General features: G+C 41.7%; 1 protein-coding gene and 1 long non-coding RNA gene across 2 annotated transcripts; both read right to left on the reverse strand.

The window, feature by feature from the left end:
• On the reverse strand, positions 1–19,690 carry LOC127038865 (cytochrome c oxidase assembly factor 5). Its single transcript, XM_050931941.1, has 3 exons — positions 19,500–19,690; positions 13,140–13,223; positions 1–3,770 (listed from the first exon to the last, which is right to left on the reverse strand). The coding sequence occupies exons 1-3, from the start codon at positions 19,599–19,601 to the stop codon at positions 3,729–3,731; spliced, it is 228 nt and encodes a 75-aa protein (XP_050787898.1). The 5' UTR covers positions 19,602–19,690; the 3' UTR covers positions 1–3,728.
• Positions 16,539–19,251, reverse strand: LOC127038886 (uncharacterized). Its single transcript, XR_007770828.1, has 2 exons — positions 17,885–19,251; positions 16,539–16,595 (listed from the first exon to the last, which is right to left on the reverse strand). It is a non-coding gene; the product is annotated as an uncharacterized LOC127038886 (long non-coding RNA).
• Positions 19,691–19,756: the final 66 nt, after the last annotated feature.

A 19,756-nucleotide genomic window follows, 5' to 3' on the forward strand; every position in this document is an offset into this window, starting at 1 on the left:
TATTGTGCACAGAATTTTTATTTTTTTTTGGCACCGAATTCCCTCAGGAGTAATACAAGATAGATTAACACATACTACATATCTAAACAGAGGAAAACTCCATAAGAAAAATTGTTTAACATTCTTGCCCAAAACAACCAAATTTTATCTATTTAAAAAACTATCAAATGCTTAAAAAAAAAAAGACATTGTTTATCATTACAAATGTCCAGCCATTCTTGGGGCTGGCCTTCCAGTTAGCACTAAATATATTAATTATCCATTGGAGAAGGTAGGCAAAAGCTGGTAGTTATCTTTATCCTTACATTCATTTCCTTATTTATATGTCTTATGTTCTAGTTTATTAATCAGGTTGGCTAAAATTACTTTAATTCCCTCCATTTTAAGAGTTAAATCATCATTTCTGAGGCTATTTGGCTTTTAAAGGGCTCCAAAAGATTTCCCCCACACAAAGCAGCTACTTTTAAGATGCTTTAATGTTAGCTGAAAATAACTATCTAAGGGTATAACTAATTTAACTCAATATTGCATACACCAAGCTCATATTTGAGCTAGTACTTTTTCACATTTCATGAACCTCCTTGCTTGTTTTATCTTGTGTTTAGAGACATTTCTTCTTTATGCTCAGATCGACTTGATGAAAGACAGAACGTGATAAAACTGACCTCTGCAACATTACATTTTCCATAAAAGGAATATGAAGAGTTGTCACAATATTTCCCCATGATGCCTCTATATTTTGGGTACAAAGGTGCCCTGGTTGTAAGGTTCAACTATTCACAGAAAAGGTGTCTGGGTTAGGGCACCAATGCAGTTTGGAGAGGATTTTATGTTTGTTTTTAAAGTACATGCCCTTGAAAGAGCATCGAGAAATTGTTGAAGAGTTTTCTTATTAAATACAGAGTTAAGTATTGAGTATTAAAAAGCCTTTTTCAGAAATTAGTTCTTGGGTAACTAAGTTTTGGTTACAGTATGTTCTGTGTGTGCCTTACTTTGTTACCAAGGCAGAACATGGCTTAGATAAAAAGAGTCTATGAAGTGGCAAATCACCTGGTTTGGTCCCCTTGGAGCCATACTACAAGAACAGAAGTAAAGGAATCCCACTCTCATGAATAGTTATAAGAAAACTGAGTGGCAATATTAGGCTTGATAAACTGGTCAAAAATGCCCATTGACCACCTATTATTTGATCACACTCAAATACAGTAACTCCCAGCTTAATGTTGTAGTTATGTTCTTGAAAAATGAAACTTTAAACAAAACGATGTTAAGTGAACCCAATTTCCCCATAAGAATTAATGTAAATGTAGGAGTTAGTTTCCAGGGAAATGTTTTTGCCAGACTAAAGACATTATATACATATACAGCACAAGTTTAAACAAAGTAATACAGGTATAAGTTTTAAACAACTTAATACTCTACTCAACTTGGTTGAGGTGGTGGAGTCAGTGTGTGGACTGTCTGGCTGTTCCTCTTGCTGTTCTTTCCAAAGTGCAGGAGGGTGCTCAACTGCCAGCTCTGCCCCTGGCCTGCCCCCTGCCCCTGCTCAACCCCCATCCCCCAAGCATACCATATCCTCGATCCTCCCCACCCTCCTGAATGCTGCAAAACAGCTGATTGCTGTGGGCGAGAGGCATGGGGAGGGAGGTGGGAGGGTGCATGCTGCATCCTGGTTCCTCCCCAGAGCCTCCTGAACACTGCAACACAGCTGATTGCTGCAGATGGGAGGTGCAGGGAGGGATGTGGGAGGCACTAATCCTGGAGCTCACTGTCAGGCGGGAAGTGCAGGTGGAGGGGAGCTCAAAGGGGAGCTGCTGGCCAATCCTGGTTTGAAGCCCCCACCCACTAGCTCCGAGGGGCTGCTCTTACAAAGAATCCTGCAAGTAGTGGACAAAGTACTGTACTAACAGGTGGTGGCCAAACAATGTTATAAGCGAACATTGCGCAACTTTAAATGAGTACGTTCTCTAATAGATCAGCGACGTAACAACAAAACAAAGTTAACTGGGACAACATTAAGTGAGGAGTTACCGTACTGTCACATGTTCCAGCAAGAACTGATGTAGGTGGTTACCTACATTTCTGATTGCATTATGGTGCCATTCTTTCATATTTCAGAACTTTGTTTCATGGTTGTTATTTGCATTGTTCTAAGATGAAATAACGCAGTTAAATAATTTTTTTTGTAATTAAGAGTAAGTATCTGAGCTAAGCCTATTAGAAACAAAAAGTCTTCCTCTCTTGTTACTGTTGTTCCCATTCTAATAAATTAGTGCTTTAAAATATATGACAAATCAATTGACCAATTATTTTTGGACCTGTGAAATGCCTAACGCTAGGCAGCATATATAATAAAGAACATCCTCTAATACTTACATGTTACAGACAGATCTGGCACTGAGAGGAGACATCCTTGATTTAAAAAACAAAAACATTTTTCCTTTCCCTTCATTTATTGTTTGGCCTTCCAGCTGAACTACATTATGAATTATGCAATTATACAAACTTGTGAATTAAGTAGCACAAAAGGAACACGTGGAAATGCTAAGATTTAAAAAACAAGTTTACCATAGAAAACCAGTCATAATTTAAATGAATGTGAATGACAATTTGAAAATTATACACCCATATATACATTTTATAGTACGGAAAGGAATAAGAAAGCAGGAATAAAAAAAATTATAAAGTTTGTGGTACATAATTAATGTTTAATACAAAATTAAGAAAAAATGTAATTTTGAATTGTAGTCAAGTGTGTAAAGTATATTTGTTTGGGTAGTAAGGGGAAAAAATCCAGCATAACCTCAAAGGAATCTAGAGGCTGTTGTCGGCACACTATAATAAAATCACTTCAGCTGCATGTCTGAGTGAAAAACATGACATTTAATTACTCTTACTTCTCATGTGCATCTCTTCCTCTATATACTAGTACTGGTCAGATGAACTATATTTCTCTTAAAAGTGGTGGTTGTTTTTCAAAACGAACAGTCACTTTCAGACAGACATATTTTAACTCTTAAGAGTAACTCCAACTTTAATTTAGCTCTTCAGTAGTGAAAGGCTACAATGTACGAATGAACTTACACCAACCATCATATTAAAAAAGGAATTTTGCGGAGGGATGAAGAGATGGTGACACAGTTCTTGGGAACTGGACAGGTACCAACTGCACTCTAATTAACTGGAATTCACTATTGAGCAATATAAGCCACTCTCTTCCCCAGAGGCTAACCTGTACATTTCAGTGTATGTCGGCCCTGCCAACCTGGGAAACAAGAGACCTATCTCAGGTTTCCTGAATGATACTGCAGAACCTTACTCAAGCGGTCTACCAATTTCAATCATTCTATATCTCACTCTGACAATGTTTTATGGTTTTAGAGAAATAAAACTACAAACTTAAACTGAAAGGAAATCTCAATTTCAAAACAAATTGACTCAGCTAAAGATTGCTACAGCTTATTTTGGATTTTGCATAGTTTATTTAAAATGCATTAGGGCATTTCATATCACTCCAAACTGCCAGCCTAATATTGGTTTTCTTTTCAGTATTTTAGGTGCATGTCAGCCTCAATCTATCAGAGTTCTTGAAAGCAGGTATTTTCCAAGAGAATACTTCATGACTGGGAGGATGCAGCAGATATACTCTTCTTATTTTAGTCTCTGTATTTTGCTTAAAGCACTGATACATCCACAATTCGCCATGCTTGGCTCTCTTCACAAAGGCTTCAGTATCCCTTCCTTCCTCTGAATCTTGCTCTGGCATCCAACTAAAAATTGAAGAATAATTAAGTCAACATATTGCAAAATGTGAAATACTATTATTAGAACTGCTTTGAAGCAACTGTTTCTATTTCTGGCACTTTACAAACAAGGATACAGTAAAGAAAAAGTCACTGAAGAGAATAAATGGTTTTTCCATAAAAAGACACAAGACTGGCATGACAGTACATAATAGCACTGTATTCAGAAATCTTACTCATAATTAATACTAGGTGACTGATTAGCACTGTCATGTAGACTTCAGATTTGCTGAAGGACCATAAACAGAATAATAGTAAGTGGTACAATAGAGTTGGGAGAGCGAGGAAGGTGTGTAGGTGAGGTGCTGTAGAGAATACTCATTAGTCTTATCTTACTGATCATCATTCATAATCTGGAGAATGTGGTACACAGCAAATTCAGATTACGTTAAAATAGAAGGTGTTGCAAACACCAGTGAGGCTGGGATAATATAAAAAGGAACCTACAGAGTCTATAAATATGGGTAAAATGTAAAGTGAGATTCAATTTAGAAAAAATGCAAGCTAATATCCGAGGGAAATAATACATGGATATATAATTGGAGGGAAAAGCCTAAAGATTTACTGTACACCAGCATTTCCTAAAGCTGAGAGTGGATAGCTGCTGTACAGTAGATCATTTTTAACACTGCAGAGCGATATGGCAGCAAGAAGGGCCACATTATTTTGGCCTGGAATAGTTTCTCTTAAATTTTCCATCCTCAAGGTTGCGATGACTGAGTATTCTTGAATCCAACAATAATTCAGCTAGTATGTTCTACATACTTAAATTTGAGGAATAGATTACTACTATGCAAAATCATTAACTAGAATTCACTGCTATAGTACAATAAAAAGTTAGGTAAACATAAGTTTGACCATATTACACCAGTTACCATGTCACATGTAGGGAGAGGGATGTGTACACTCCTGCCCATTTGTGTATCTAATTGCTAGCACAGAAGCATACTTTATTCTTTACCCAAATACTGATCGTCTTATGTCCTGAAGCATGACAACTGAAAACCCTAATCATTTTAACCTAGTGTAAATGTTAAAAGCATTTGTATTTGCATGCAGTGCCACTGTCATAAACAGATAGCTAAGGGTTAATGTCTCTTTCACCTGAAGCACCTGACCAGAGGACCAATCAGGAAACCGGATTTTTTCAACTTTGGGTGGAGGGAATTGAGTGTCTTTTGTCTTTGTTTTCTGGCTGCCTGCTTTCTCTGAGCTTTGGAGAAGTAGTTCTACTTTCTAGTCTTCTGTTTCTAAGTGTAAGGACAAAGAGATCAGATAGTAAGTTATATGGTTTCTTTTCTTTGGTATTTGCATGAATATAAGTGCTGGAGTGCTTTGATTTGTATTCTTTTTGAATAAGGCTGTTTATTCAATATTCTTTTAAGCAATTGACCCTGTGTTGTATCATCTTAATACAGAGAGAACATTTGTACTTATTTTTCTTTCTTTTTATATAAAGCTTTCTTTTAAGACCTGTTGGAGTTTTTCTTTACTTCAGGGAAATTGAGTCTGTACTCACCAGGGAATTGGTGGGAGGAAGGAATCGGGGAGATCTGTGTGTTGAATTGCTAGCCTGATTTTTGCATTCCCTCTGGGGGGAATAGGAAAGTACTTTTTGTTTCCAGGATTGGGAACAGAGAGGGAGATTCACTCTGTTTGGGTTCACAGAGCTTGTGTCTGTGTATCTCTCCAGGAGCACCTGGAGGGGGGAAGGGAAAAAGGATTATTTCCCTTTGTTGTGAGACTCAAGGGATTTGGGTCTTGGGGTCCCCAGGGAAGGTTTTTCAGGGGGACCAGAGTGCCCCAAAACACTCTAATTTTTTGGGTGGTGGCAGCAGGTACCAGGTCCAGGCTGGTGGCTAAGCTTGGAGGTTTTCATGCTAACCCCCATATTTTGGACGCTAAGGTCCAAAACTGGGACTAAGGTTATTACATGGTGTGCAGCTGGTGGGAGATAGACAGAATCCAGAAGCCAGTAGGAATATTATATTTTTCTTTTCTCTGCTAAGGGCTTTTTAGCAGAGAGAAACAGTTGGTTTTAAAAGGGAACCAGAGAGAATTTTTTTTTTCTGCTCTCTCTCGCAGTTTGTGGCTTGCATGTTAAGGGTCTTTTGTCATGCAATAGCCCTCCCATTAGGAGGCAAGTACCAGCACTTATAGGCATGCAAATAAAGTGGTTTTTCTGGTTTCCCTTCATTGAACATTAGCTAGAGAGAGAAAAGGAAAATTAGCTAAAGGCACTGTTGCTAGGCAGACTTCAGGAGGCAACAGAGAACCTGCAGTTCAGAAGATAAACACCGGAGGGCACCCCAACACAAGAAAACAGGAACCATGACTTCTAAGGCAAAAATTGACGCCGAACAACAAATCAAAGAAGCTGAACACAGGCGACAACTGGAAATAAAACAAAAAGAGATGGAGATGAAAGAAAGAGAAGAACAGATCAAAGAGGCAGCCTACCAAAGAGAACAGGCAGCCAAAGAGGCAGCCAAGGAGGCAGCACACAAAAGAAAACTAGAAGAAGAAGAGGTGGCCTACCGAAGGAAACAAGCAGAAGAAGAGTTGGCCCACCGCCGAGAAATGGAAAAGCACCAAAAAGAAATGGAAAAACAACAAAAAGAGAATGAAGAGAAGGAAAAACAGAGAAAACATGAACTGGAGTTGGCAAAAGCTGGGCTGCATGTGCCAGCCAACCCTAACAACCCGGCGCCAATTATTGCTCCACAGCACAGGAAATTTCCCACCTACAAGGCAGGTGATGAGACCGAGGCCTTCTTGGAAAATTTTGAAAGAGCCTGTCTTGGGTACAGCATTCCCGAAGACCAGTACATGGTAGAATTGAGGTCACAGCTCAGTGGACCTTTAGCAGAGGTGGCAGCTGAAATGCCTAAGCACCAAATGAATGACTATAAACTTTTTCTAACCAAGGCCAGATACAGGATGGGGATAACCCCAGATCATGCCCGTCGGCGCTTCAGAACCCAAAAGTGGAAACCAGAGGTGTCATTTCCCAAACACGCCTACTACATTGCAAAAAACTATGAGGCCTGGCTAACAGGAAACAACATTCAAACCTTGGAAGAACTGAACCTCCTCATACAAATGGAGCAGTTCTTGGATGGTGTTCCTGAAGACATCACGCGGTACATACAAGATGGAAACCCCAAGAATATCGCTGAGGCGGGGGAGATTGGAGCCAAATGGATGGAACTGGCAGAAAGCAAGAAAGCTACTGTCAAGGGGAACGATTACCCCAGGGGGCACACAGACCATAAACCCTACAACCGAGGACAGCCAAAGACCCCACATACCACCCAAGTAAAGCCACAGATACCCTACCCTTCAACCTCACCAGTCTCCAGTAACTCACCTCGGCCCAGTGACCCATCAGATGGAAGATGCTTTAAGTGTAATGAACTGGGACATATCAAGGCCAAGTGTCCCAAGAACACCATGCGAGTGCAATTCATTACACCACCATCACACCAAAGATCCCCAGGCCCGGATGCCTCTCAAATACCCTTGGAGCGAAGGGAAAATTTGAGAGTGGGCGGAAAGAAGGTTACTGCGTGGAGAGACACGGGGGCACAAGTGTCAGCTATCCACCAATCCTTCGTTGACCCCAAATTCATCAACCCAAAGGCCAAAGTTACAATTTACCCCTTCATGTCACAAGCTGTAGACTTGCCTACAGCTCAACTGCCTGTCCAGTACAAAGGCTGGTCAGGAATGTGGACTTTTGCAGTCTATGACAATTATCCTATCCCCATGCTACTGGGGGAAGACTTGGCCAACCAGGTGAGGCGGGCCAAGAGAGTGGGAATGGTTACACGTAGCCAAACCAGGCAAGCTTCCAGACCCATTCCTGTTCCTGAACCGTCCACAGAGGCCCCGTCTGTGTTACCAGAGACCCAGACAGAGGTAGAGGACCCGGATTCCATGCCTACCACTGAAACAGCCACAGCATCTCCAGTCCCAGGCCCGGAACTGGAACAGCAACCAGCACCAGCAAGTGCAACTACATCTTCAAACTCAACGCCAGAGGGCGCCAGCGAGCCAAAACTGGCAGAAGCAACAGACAGCCATACCCAAAAGGCTCAGCCAGAGCCTGAAATACCCTCAGGTGCACCAGCGGAGAGCGGTTCACCAGCAACGGAAACAACCCCATCACCTACATCGCTTCCAGAGGGACCAAGCCCAAGTCCACAGTCTGAGGAAGAACTGGTGACCCCAGCCTCAAGGGAACAGTTCCAGGCTGAGCAGGAAGCGGATGACAGCCTTCAGAAAGCTTGGGCGGCGGCACGGAGCACCCCACCGCCTCTCAGCTCTTCTAATCGATCCCGGTTTGTTATAGACCAAGGACTTTTATACAAGGAAATTCTTTCTGGTGGACACCGGGAAGAATGGCAGCCGCAAAAACAGTTGGTGGTTCCAACTAAGTACCGGGGGAAGCTCTTAAGCTTAGCCTATGATCATCCCAGTGGCCATGCTGGGGTGAACAGAACCAAAGACCGGTTGGGGAAGTCCTTCCACTGGGAGGGGATGGGCAAGGACGTTGCCAAGTATGTCCGGTCTTGTAAGGTATGCCAAAGAGTGGGAAAGCCTCAAGACCAGGTCAAGGCCCCTCTCCAGCCACTCCCCATAATTGAGGTCCCATTTCAGCGAGTAGCTGTGGATATTCTGGGCCCTTTCCCAAAAAAGACGCCCAGAGGAAAGCAGTACGTACTGACTTTAGTGGACTTTGCTACCCGATGGCCAGAAGCAGTCGCTCTAGGCAACACCAGGGCTAACACTGTGTGCCTGGCCCTAACAGACATCTTTGCCAGGGTAGGTTGGCCCTCTGACATCCTTACAGATTCAGGGTCTAATTTCCTGGCAGGGACCATGGAAAAACTGTGGGAAACTCATGGGGTGAATCACTTGGTTGCCACCCCGTACCACCATCAAACCAATGGCCTGGTGGAAAGGTTCAATGGAACTTTGGGGGCCATGATACGAAAATTCATCAACGAATTCTCCAATAATTGGGATCTAGTGTTGCAGCAGTTGCTGTTTGCCTACAGGGCTGTACCACATCCCAGTTTAGGGTTTTCACCATTTGAACTTGTGTATGGTCACGAGGTTAAGGGGCCATTACAGTTGGTGAAGCAGCAATGGGAGGGGTTTACGCCTTCTCCAGGAACTAACATTCTGGACTTTGTAAGCAACCTACAAAGCACCCTCCGACACTCTTTAGCCCTTGCTAGAGAGAACCTAAAGGATGCTCAAGAAGAGCAAAAGGCCTGGTATGACAGACATGCCAGAGATCGGTCCTTCAAGGTAGGAGACCAGGTTATGGTCTTGAAGGCGTAACAGGCCCATAAGATGGAAGCATCATGGGAAGGGCCATTCACGGTCCAAGAGCGCCTGGGAGCTGTAAACTACCTCATAGCATTTCCCAATTCCTCACTAAAGCCTAAAGTGTACCATGTTAATTCTCTCAAGCCTTTCTATTCCAGAGACTTACAGGTTTGTCAGTTTACAGTCCAGGGAGAGGATGCTGAGTGGCCTGACGGTGTCTACTACGACGGGAAAAAAGACGGTGGCGTGGAAGAGGTGAACCTCTCAACCACCCTGGAACGTCTGCAGCGGCAACAAATCAAGGAGCTGTGCACTAGCTTCGCCCCATTGTTCTCAGCCACCCCAGGACGGACTGAACGGGCATACCACTCCATTGATACAGGTAATGCTCACCCAATCAGAACCCCACCTTACCGAGTGTCTCCTCATGCCCAAGCTGCTATAGAACGGGAGATCCAGAACATGCTACAGATGGGTATAATCCGCCCATCTACCAGTGCATGGGCATCTCCAGTGGTTCTGGTACCCAAACCAGATGGGGAAATACGCTTTTGCGTGGACTACCGTAAGCTAAATGCTGTAACTCGTCCAGACAACTATCCAATGCCACGTACCAATAAGCTATTGAAAAAGTTGGGACGTGCCCAGTTCATCTCTACAATAGACTTAACCAAGGGGTACTGGCAAGTACCGCTAGATGAACCTGCCAAGGAGAGGTCAGCATTCGTCACCCATGCGGGGGTGTATGAATTCAATGTCCTTCCTTTCGGCCTTCGTAATGCACCCGCCACCTTCCAAAGGCTGGTAGATGGTCTACTAGCTGGACTGGGAAAATTTGCAGTTGCCTACCTCGATGATGTGGCCATTTTTTCTGACTCCTGGCCCGAACACCTACTACACCTGGAAAAGGTCTTTGAGCGCATCAGGCAGGCAGGACTAACTGTTAAGGCCAAAAAGTGTCAAATAGGCCAAAACAGAGTGACTTACCTGGGGCACCAGGTGGGTCGAGGAACCATAAACCCCCTACAGGCCAAGGTGGATGCTATCCAAAAGTGGCCTGTCCCACGGTCCAAGAAGCAGGTCCAATCCTTCTTAGGCTTGGCCGGCTACTACAGGCGATTTGTACCCCACTACAGCCAAATCGCTGCCCCACTAACCGACCTGACCAAAAAGACCCAGCCAAATGCAGTTAAGTGGACTGATGAGTGTCAAAAGGCCTTTACCCAACTTAAGGCAACGCTCATGTCGGACCCTGTGCTCAGGGCCCCGGATTTTAACAAGCCATTCCTAGTAACCACAGATGCATCTGAGCGTGGTATAGGAGCAGTGCTCATGCAGGAAGCAACAGATCACAACTTCCATCCTGTCGTGTTTCTCAGCAAGAAACTGTCTGAGAGGGAAAGTCACTGGTCAGTCAGTGAAAAGGAATGCTATGCCATTGTGTACGCCCTGGAAAAGCTACGCCCATATGTTTGGGGATGGCGGTTCCAACTACAAACTGACCATGCTGCACTAAAGTGGCTTCATACTGCCAAGGGGAACAACAAGAAACTTCTTCGTTGCAGTTTAGCTCTCCAAGATTTTGATTTTGAAATTCAACACATCACAGGAGCTTCTAATAAAGTTGCTGATGCACTCTCCCGTGAGAGTTTCCCAGAATTCAGTAGTTAAAAAGTGTTCTTAAAATGTAGAAGTCTGTTAGTTATATACTTAGGAGTATATGTAAAGGTGTATGTGTTGTATTAATCTGTTTATTTTCAAGTTCTAGAAGGAAATCGCCGCCAGTGAGCTTCCCCACTGTCTGCAATTTGGGGGGCGTTTCATAAACAGATAGCTAAGGGTTAATGTCTCTTTCACCTGAAGCACCTGACCAGAGGACCAATCAGGAAACCGGATTTTTTCAACTTTGGGTGGAGGGAATTGAGTGTCTTTTGTCTTTGTTTTCTGGCTGCCTGCTTTCTCTGAGCTTTGGAGAAGTAGTTCTACTTTCTAGTCTTCTGTTTCTAAGTGTAAGGACAAAGAGATCAGATAGTAAGTTATATGGTTTCTTTTCTTTGGTATTTGCATGAATATAAGTGCTGGAGTGCTTTGATTTGTATTCTTTTTGAATAAGGCTGTTTATTCAATATTCTTTTAAGCAATTGACCCTGTGTTGTATCATCTTAATACAGAGAGAACATTTGTACTTATTTTTCTTTCTTTTTATATAAAGCTTTCTTTTAAGACCTGTTGGAGTTTTTCTTTACTTCAGGGAAATTGAGTCTGTACTCACCAGGGAATTGGTGGGAGGAAGGAATCGGGGAGATCTGTGTGTTGAATTGCTAGCCTGATTTTTGCATTCCCTCTGGGGGGAATAGGAAAGTACTTTTTGTTTCCAGGATTGGGAACAGAGAGGGAGATTCACTCTGTTTGGGTTCACAGAGCTTGTGTCTGTGTATCTCTCCAGGAGCACCTGGAGGGGGGAAGGGAAAAAGGATTATTTCCCTTTGTTGTGAGACTCAAGGGATTTGGGTCTTGGGGTCCCCAGGGAAGGTTTTTCAGGGGGACCAGAGTGCCCCAAAACACTCTAATTTTTTGGGTGGTGGCAGCAGGTACCAGGTCCAGGCTGGTGGCTAAGCTTGGAGGTTTTCATGCTAACCCCCATATTTTGGACGCTAAGGTCCAAAACTGGGACTAAGGTTATTACAGCCACATCCTTTAAAAAATGTACTAAATTATTTGCCTCACTAGTACCCTGAGATAGTAAAATTCCATTTTAAGTTGGTTGCTTTTTAATTTAATTGGTCAACAAATATGTCTTTTTTTCTTATATTATGGGACAGGTTAAGCAGAAGAATACAAAATAGCCTTTTCTATTATATTCCTATTTAAATATAATTATCATCTCTCACTCTTTTCCTTTCCAGACTAAATAATCTATTCCAGAGGTTCTCAAACATGGGGATGAGATCCCCCGGGGGAAAGGGTGGGGAATGTATTCTGGGGGGCATGAGATGCTTGAGAAGAAAAACAAAAACACCTTACTGTGCACATTTTACCCACAGCAATGAATAACTAGCAACGCTAATTCCTCCAGAAATATCAGGTCCTCAGATGGTGCTGTGCATTTTGACAGATTTCTGTTAAGCTTGCGTAGCATTATACAAAGTTGTTGCCATTTGTACATTAATCCGTTCGCTACATTGCGGTGTGCACATTTAATTGTAAGCATCGGCCACAATCGCAGGTTTGCTTTTGCTATTACAATGGATCGTTGGCTCTGTTTGAATCAATGCCTTACTGTTTCTAATATTTAATGAGGGGTGCATGTTGATTTTTTTCTAATCCGTATATGTACTTGTGTGGCGGGAGGGGAGGCATAAACTACTACAGACACAAAGAAGAGGGGCGTGATCAATTAAGTTTGAGACCCATCTACCTCGTCTTTTTCATCTGTCCTTGTTACATACTGAACTATAATGAGAAATATTTGAAGATTGTAACAGTGTTGTTGTAGACGACATGCTGGAGAGTAAATAATATGTTTGAAGACACTTTTCTAGCATATTTCTAGCTTAATTCCATTTTCCTCTGTTTCTTCCAATGATCTCAAATAGATAAGATTATGGTATGGCTAATTATCAATCTTATATATTAAAAAGCTATTTTACCTATTGAGCTTTCATATTTAAAATAACCCCAATTTTGTTAATCATTTCCTATTTTTACTGTAGCTGTCACACACTGAGTCTTCTCCAATTTAAATGTGAAAATCTTGTTGGATTATACCCACAACCTAATTCCTTGTTTTGCTTGAGCGCGAAAGATGATCTATACTAATGTTCACAAGAGCTAACATTTATTAAGGACCAATTACAATTATGACAAGTAAGAAGCTATTCTACTTAGTGATGTCAATTTGATTAATTTCAATAGTGTTTTCTTCCTCATCAGAATCTTTTAGAAAAAAAACACATTTGCTACAAAGACTAAAAAGCAATCAAAACAATCACTTACCATTGATCTTTTGCACTCAAAAAAAGAAACTTGCAAACTTCTGCAGTGTCCTTCCTTCAAGCATTGTCTGGGCTTTTTTCCTTCCTGTCACATGAAACATAACAGCATAAGAATCCAGTGTATTTCTTCAGTGGAAAGGACACTACAAACAAGGCAGCTCTAAAAAGTCCTGTGAACACTGTTGAAACACTGTTGAAACTCTGTCCAAGCTGCTTTAACGTGTGTTCTTTGCTGTGGTACGTTCCTGAGAGTTTGTGAAAGTGCAGATAATTTTTCCCTTCCTCCCCCAACTTCAAAAACATGTGCCTGTATCAGTAAAATGAAGACCAGGGTGGATAAAAATCAATGATTTAAAATTTGATTTTTTTTTTATTAAATCAGATTTTTTTGATAAAATGCTTTTTGAGGAAAAAACCTATCTAAAGATAGTTTTTAGCTATAACGTATCTCATCATGGAACAGGGATTATAAATTCTAATTCTATAGTATGAGACAATAGATTCATGTAACGTTTAAGAAAAGTTTTGTAAATGAGTTCCTGTATAGATTATTTAGGATAATCTTTCTATCTACCCAATGGGACTCATTGCTTAGTCTAGAAGATACTATCGGAGATGCTTAGTTTTGCAGTTCTCAAACTGTGGATGTGTCTCTCCAGAGATAACATGCTTGTTAACAGCAAAAATGTTTTAAATAAATATATAGTGGTGAGAAATAACAAATCTCAATCCTATTGTCCCTCTGCGAATTTGTGTACACAGAGTCAATCCCTTACCTCTCTCTAAAAGTGCAAAATTTCAAAAAGTTCAATGAATATAGGATTGTTGGGGACGGAATAGATTTGGACAAGGAGACCAAGTCTGGAGATAAATGTGAGAAGGCAGGGACAGGCAGTAGAAACAAAAGTCAAATTGTTTGAGCAGCATATTCCAGAAGTTTTGAGGTCTTTCTGAGTGTAGCCTTCATTGATTTGAGATCTAACATATCATTCTCTCACTAGAAGGGAAAACCTATAATGGCAGCAGGCTGTAAAAGAGACTCAGTTTGGGAATATTTTCATGAAGTTCCTCTACCTGTGGGTAAGACAGGCATGCGTGCAAAATGCAAACAGTGCAACAAAGAAATGCAAGATGTTTTCCTTCTCAGGAGGAAGCTGTGTTGAAGATGATGAAAGAAACATGTTTGAATATGCAGGATCTTCAGGTTGGTAAACTTTTTTATTTCATACTTCTTTCTTAAGGACTGCCTGTCTTCCTTCTGGACTATTCTTGAATTCTTATGTGTGAGCAAAAAATATAGTTGTTACTCTATGGTACTATCATTTTAGATGCAGTTGTGAAAAAAAAATAGCTGAAATAGGCAGATCTTCCTTTTACAATTTCACCTTTAAAGTAGTACTGACTGTCAATGAATGCAATGAGTGATACCAAATTAACAGTATGGTAATAATAATTAAATAACTGCATTGACTTATTTTGTTTAGGAGAATCCATCCTCAACATATAAGATTCTGAAGACCATCCACCTTCAAGATCAACATCATTTTTTTAAAGTTTCAGAGTTATCTGCCAATGATAGTGTTTCAGTCACACCATGTATGTCACATAGCCACAGTATATCAAAAAAAACCAAACAACAACTCCATCATCCAGAAACAACCATAGGTAAATTTGTGATAAGAACCAGCAAATTACAAAAAAAGTAACTGATTAAAAATCACCCGATTTGTTTATGCAGCAAACTCTCCTTTCCGTATGACTGAGAACCCACACTTCATTGACATGGTTCAGTCATTAAGACCAGGATACACTCCACCCAACAGAGCAGATGTCACGGGCAAATTGCTGGATAAAGTGTATGAAAGAGAAGCTGAGCAGTGTGCAAAAGGTCTGGAGGGTAAAATTGTTAACTTGAGTCTTGATGGGTGGAGCAATGTACATGATGATCCTGGTTATGTGCCTGTGTGACAACAGAAGAAGGGAATGTCTTCCTTCCAGAAACAGCTGATACATTAGGAAATGCACACACAGAATACTTACAAGTAGCAGTAAAAGCTATAACAAACTGAAAAAAAAATTCTAATGTCTAGTACACAGCTTGGTCACATGCTGAAAATGTATCCAAGATGAGATGAAATTTAGAAGAGAGCGAAGAGAGTCCCAAGCTAACATATGGTTGCAATGCTCATTTGATGCACTTCCTAGACAAAGACTTCCGTGTTCCAGAAATAAAGGCTAATGTTGTTGAAATTGCAAAATACTTTCGTAACAACCACTTTGCAGCAGCTGCTCTGAAAAAAGTGGGAGGAACCAAGCTAACTCTCCCACAAGACGTGCAATGGAACACTGTAGTGGACTGTTTTGAGCACTACATCAAGAACTGGCGTAATCTGATGACAGTTTGTTAACAAAATTGTGAAAAAATAGATAGCACTGTCACAGCCAAAGTCCTCAACACTGGGCTTAAGAGAAATGTTGAACTCATGCTTAGCACCGTGAATCCTATTTCTGTAGCCTTGAATAAAATGCAGATAAATAGCTGTTTTATTGCTGATGCTGTTGAAAGTTGGAAGAAACTGAGTGAGGTCTTCAAAAGAGAAATATTCAATGACAGGGTTAAATTACAAGCATTACAAAAATACAAACAGGACAAGCACTATCTCCAGCTCATTTTCTTGCAAATATTCTCAATACTCGGCACCAGGGTCAAACCTTAACTGCTGAACAGGAGTTGACGGCTATGACATGGACATCCAGCAATCGTCCCTCCATAATGCCAACTATAATAAACTTCAGAGTAAGGGTAAACCATTCAAGAAATATATTTTCATATGATCTTTTAAAGAAAAGTCACACCAGTGAACTGGTGGAAGTCACTTAAAGCACTTGGATTCAGAGACTGTTGAAGTGATAATCTCACTTTTAACAGCAGTAGCTTCTGCCGGTGTAGAAAGAATATTTTCTTTCTTTGGACTAATTCATTCCAAATTGAGAAATCGCTTGGGACCTGAAAAAGCAGGAAAGATTGTTTTTCTTTTCCAGATTATGAACAAACAGGAAATGAAGATGAAGACGACTAAGTTAGCTGCAGAAGCCAATATTTTAAGTTTCTCATGTTGACCTGGCTGACATAGTCTGTTTTTTTAAATTTTTTTTTAATCTATTTTGGTTAAAAACAATTTTAACAAAAACCTGCTTTTAAAAAAAATTGAATGTTTAACTAAATTCAAAAATCCATACGCTTGTTTTGTTAAAATATTATATGTTTGCTGTTGAAGAAAAAAATCCACAATACATAACGTTGTTGTTTTATTTAAATAAAATAATTTAAATGTCTGTTTCGTGATGTTCTCCTCCTATTACAGCATGGCAAGAAAATCCACCAAATATTAATGATTAACCTGTTGAACTGGAGATAGTTCACCTCCCAATGACTTCATAAATATGCTTCAATTACCTGTGATAAATGGAATAATCAATCAATCATTCATTTTCTGATATAGCTGTTAAACTAATCTGAAAAGTTTTCAAAATAAATCACTTTACAAATGTATAGTATGTACCTTAAAAATGAAACCTACATCTATCTCTGAGTTCTGAAGAATATCTATTAAGGTTATAACAACCAGCAAGGATGCACTTTTATGTAGAAATCCATGATTAAATCGAGTCTTCCCGACTAGTGATTTCAATCATGATTTTAATCAATTTTATTTAAATCAAATCCACCTGAGAAGACAGAAGTATAATCTAACTGGATACACATCTTTTGATTGGTTTAAGATTTATTCAAACTGGACTTAATATAATGCTAAAAGCAACCTACCATCACCAGAAGACCAAAAAACAAAACAAAACAGTGGTAATTCCGCTGATGAAAGGTGTCAACTAGACAGTCTTGGAGACACAAGTTTTCTACTTACCTACAGAACACAGACAGCAGCAGGGCAAACTTTCCTACAACATTCTGCTAATGTGCTTCAACGCTAATTGAAGAGCCCATCTTTTTCATTCTCTATTTCCATGCAATCCTGAGGCTCCTATTCAAGTAGCCAAGCAAGGGTCCCAACTGTGGTGGGAGTTTTCCATATGAACTTTTTTTTTCAATAAGCTGAAATTTTATTAACAGTACAGAATTTCTAACATAACCATTTGACTTTTTATAGAATAAAATCACACTACCACACCTGAAGTTCTGTATGATCAAATTTCAACATTTCTGTTTCAGTTAACACACATTTTCCCAGCTCATGATTACATACTATAAACTAACCTACTGTGACACTTTCTTGGGGTGCCCAGGACACTGAGTTACTCTGTGAGCCCCCTGCCTCCAGTGAGAGAGAGACTTGCTGGTGCTTAATTGGGTATCACCTCCCTGACCCTTCTTGTCTGTTAGCCACCCAAAGAACCTCCACTGGGCAATGCTAGCCCTCATTTTTCTTATTATGATAGGCGTATCCTAATCCCCATGCCCCTTTGAAGAATTTGATATCCAGCCTGTCACTAGATACTCACAGCAATATCAGGTTTACTATCCTCAACGGAACAGCTCACATACCAGCTTGTTTGATTTAACTAAGAATCAGCTCAGCACTGAGATCTATTTGTTATCAATGGTTAAGATTTAATAGTAAGGACAATAAAAATAGAAATACTATATATATAACAAAAGGCACAGCATGCTTTCTAGCAATTAAACTTAACTTAGCAGGCTGACCTTCTGACTAAGGAATTTTATCTCACCCAAAATGTCTTTTGTAGTGTTTCCAACCAGGGCAGGTTAGGATCCTGTTTTCATGAATGAAATCCCACTGACTGATTACTTCCTCAGGAGCACGATAAAGATGCATCCTTTTGCCTTCTCTTTTATTCCCCCAAATTAATTATTGGATATTTAAGTCAGGATGCCTCCCTTGCACCTCAAAGTTTATTCCATAGTGTGTTGAGGTCACATCCTCATGCTGACTTTGTATGCACACAGGGCTTCCATTGTATTGGCTGACAATGCTTAATTTACATTGTGAACTGAGGCAGACAGGTGATATACAAACTTTTGTCTGTTAGGTACGTCTTCATCAACTTTGCCTTGATTCAGACTGTAGGAACATATTTCCTTTATATTGTACATATATAACTTTTTACATTGTATCTGTACAGACATTTCACTAGCATATTTATGATCACTGCGTTTTCTGGCTTTAATATAAGATTATACATGACATCTTTTATGGAAAGTGGAATGCTAGGTATAGTGAGTTTGGCAGGCCTGTCAAGAGTTACTGTTACAGAAGAGTGACTCCTTTGCCAGTCGGCACTGAGGAATTCTTAGGGGTCACACACACCTTCTCTTACAATGATTCTGATTATTTATACTTATCTCTGTTGTAAGTGACCCTAAGTAAATAAATCATTGTGGAATTCTCAAAGAGATATATCGATCCCCAATAAATCAATCACTATCCGCTGATACGGCAGGTAGTCTGGACGTACCCTTAGGTTCACTCCCTCTGGGACACCTGGCATTGGTCACTGTCAGTCGACAGGATACTGGGCTGGACGGACCTTTGGTCTGACCCAGTGTGGCCGTTCTTAATGTTCTTAAAGTAAGGTGGGTGAACTCAGTCAATGACCCTTCTGAGGTAGCTGTATCACGTTTTTTGCCGTTTACGGTGGGGCACTAATACCTGCAGTGCGGTAGCACACGTGTAAATAAAGGCAAGACTTCAGTAAAGTGACGTGTACAGGTGGAACTGATGGCAGATGGGGAAGACCAGTGTCCAGCTCTTCCCTTTCAGTTGTGCCAACTCCACGTGGCTCAGAGCAGCGGTGACTGGCTCACCCACATCAGTCCAGGCTGGGACCGACTCGCACAGGGAGCAGATCTGGTGAGTCAGACGCGGTTCTTTGCACACGGTCACTTGCCAAGGGGGGCCCAGGCTCCGTGCAGCCGCGAGGACCCAACCGCTTTGCAGGGCAACGACGCTGCGGGACCGGGCGCGAGTCAGGTGCAGTGTCCTGGCCGAGGCCACCAGGGGTAACAGAGAAGGGGCCGCCCAGCTCCCCACATTGACTGTATGACGCAGGGGGTCTCTCAGCAGGCCCCGCCCCTCCCGCGTACCTGTATGACGCAGGGGGTCTCTCAGCAGGCCCCGCCCCTCCCGCGTACCTGTATGACGCAGGGGGTCTCTCAGCAGGCCCCGCCCCTCCCGCGTACCTGTATGACGCAGGGGGTCTCTCAGCAGGCCCCGCCCCTCCCGCGTACCTGTATGACGCAGGGGGTCTCTCAGCAGGCCCCGCCCCTCCCGCGTACCTGTATGACGCAGGGGGTCTCTCAGCAGGCCCCGCCCCTCCCGCGTACCTGCATGACGCAGGGGGTCTCGAGCAGACACTGTATCAGGTCCTCCCGAACCCCTGCACAGGCCCGCCCGTCCTCCTCCTTCTCTTCATAGTATTTGGGCATCGCGGCAGCCCACACACAGCGTTTAGGCGTCTCACTGCAGCACCACCACCACAGCCTCCCAGTGCACTATCCAACACGCCACCATCTTGTTGTCCTTTGACCCAGCTGAGGCGCACGCGCAGAAACGGCCGCCCCTCTTTCCCGCCTGGGCAGGA

Source organism: Gopherus flavomarginatus, chromosome 1 (genome assembly GCF_025201925.1).
Source record: "Gopherus flavomarginatus isolate rGopFla2 chromosome 1, rGopFla2.mat.asm, whole genome shotgun sequence".
Lineage (NCBI taxonomy): Eukaryota > Metazoa > Chordata > Testudines > Testudinidae > Gopherus > Gopherus flavomarginatus.

What these genes read in the sequence shown, in the direction of transcription:
- LOC127038865 (XM_050931941.1), bottom strand. Translation starts at nt 19,601, where the DNA reads ATGCCCAAATACTATGAAGAGAAGGAGGAGGACGGGCGGGCCTGTGCA. An exon ending in AGACCCCCTGCGTCATGCAG is followed by an intron (nt 13,224 to 19,499) that starts GTACGCGGGAGG and finishes TTCATGTGACAG; the next exon opens with GAAGGAAAAAAGCCCAGACA. An exon ending in TTGAGTGCAAAAGATCAATG is followed by an intron (nt 3,771 to 13,139) that starts GTAAGTGATTGT and finishes TTCAATTTTTAG; the next exon opens with TTGGATGCCAGAGCAAGATT.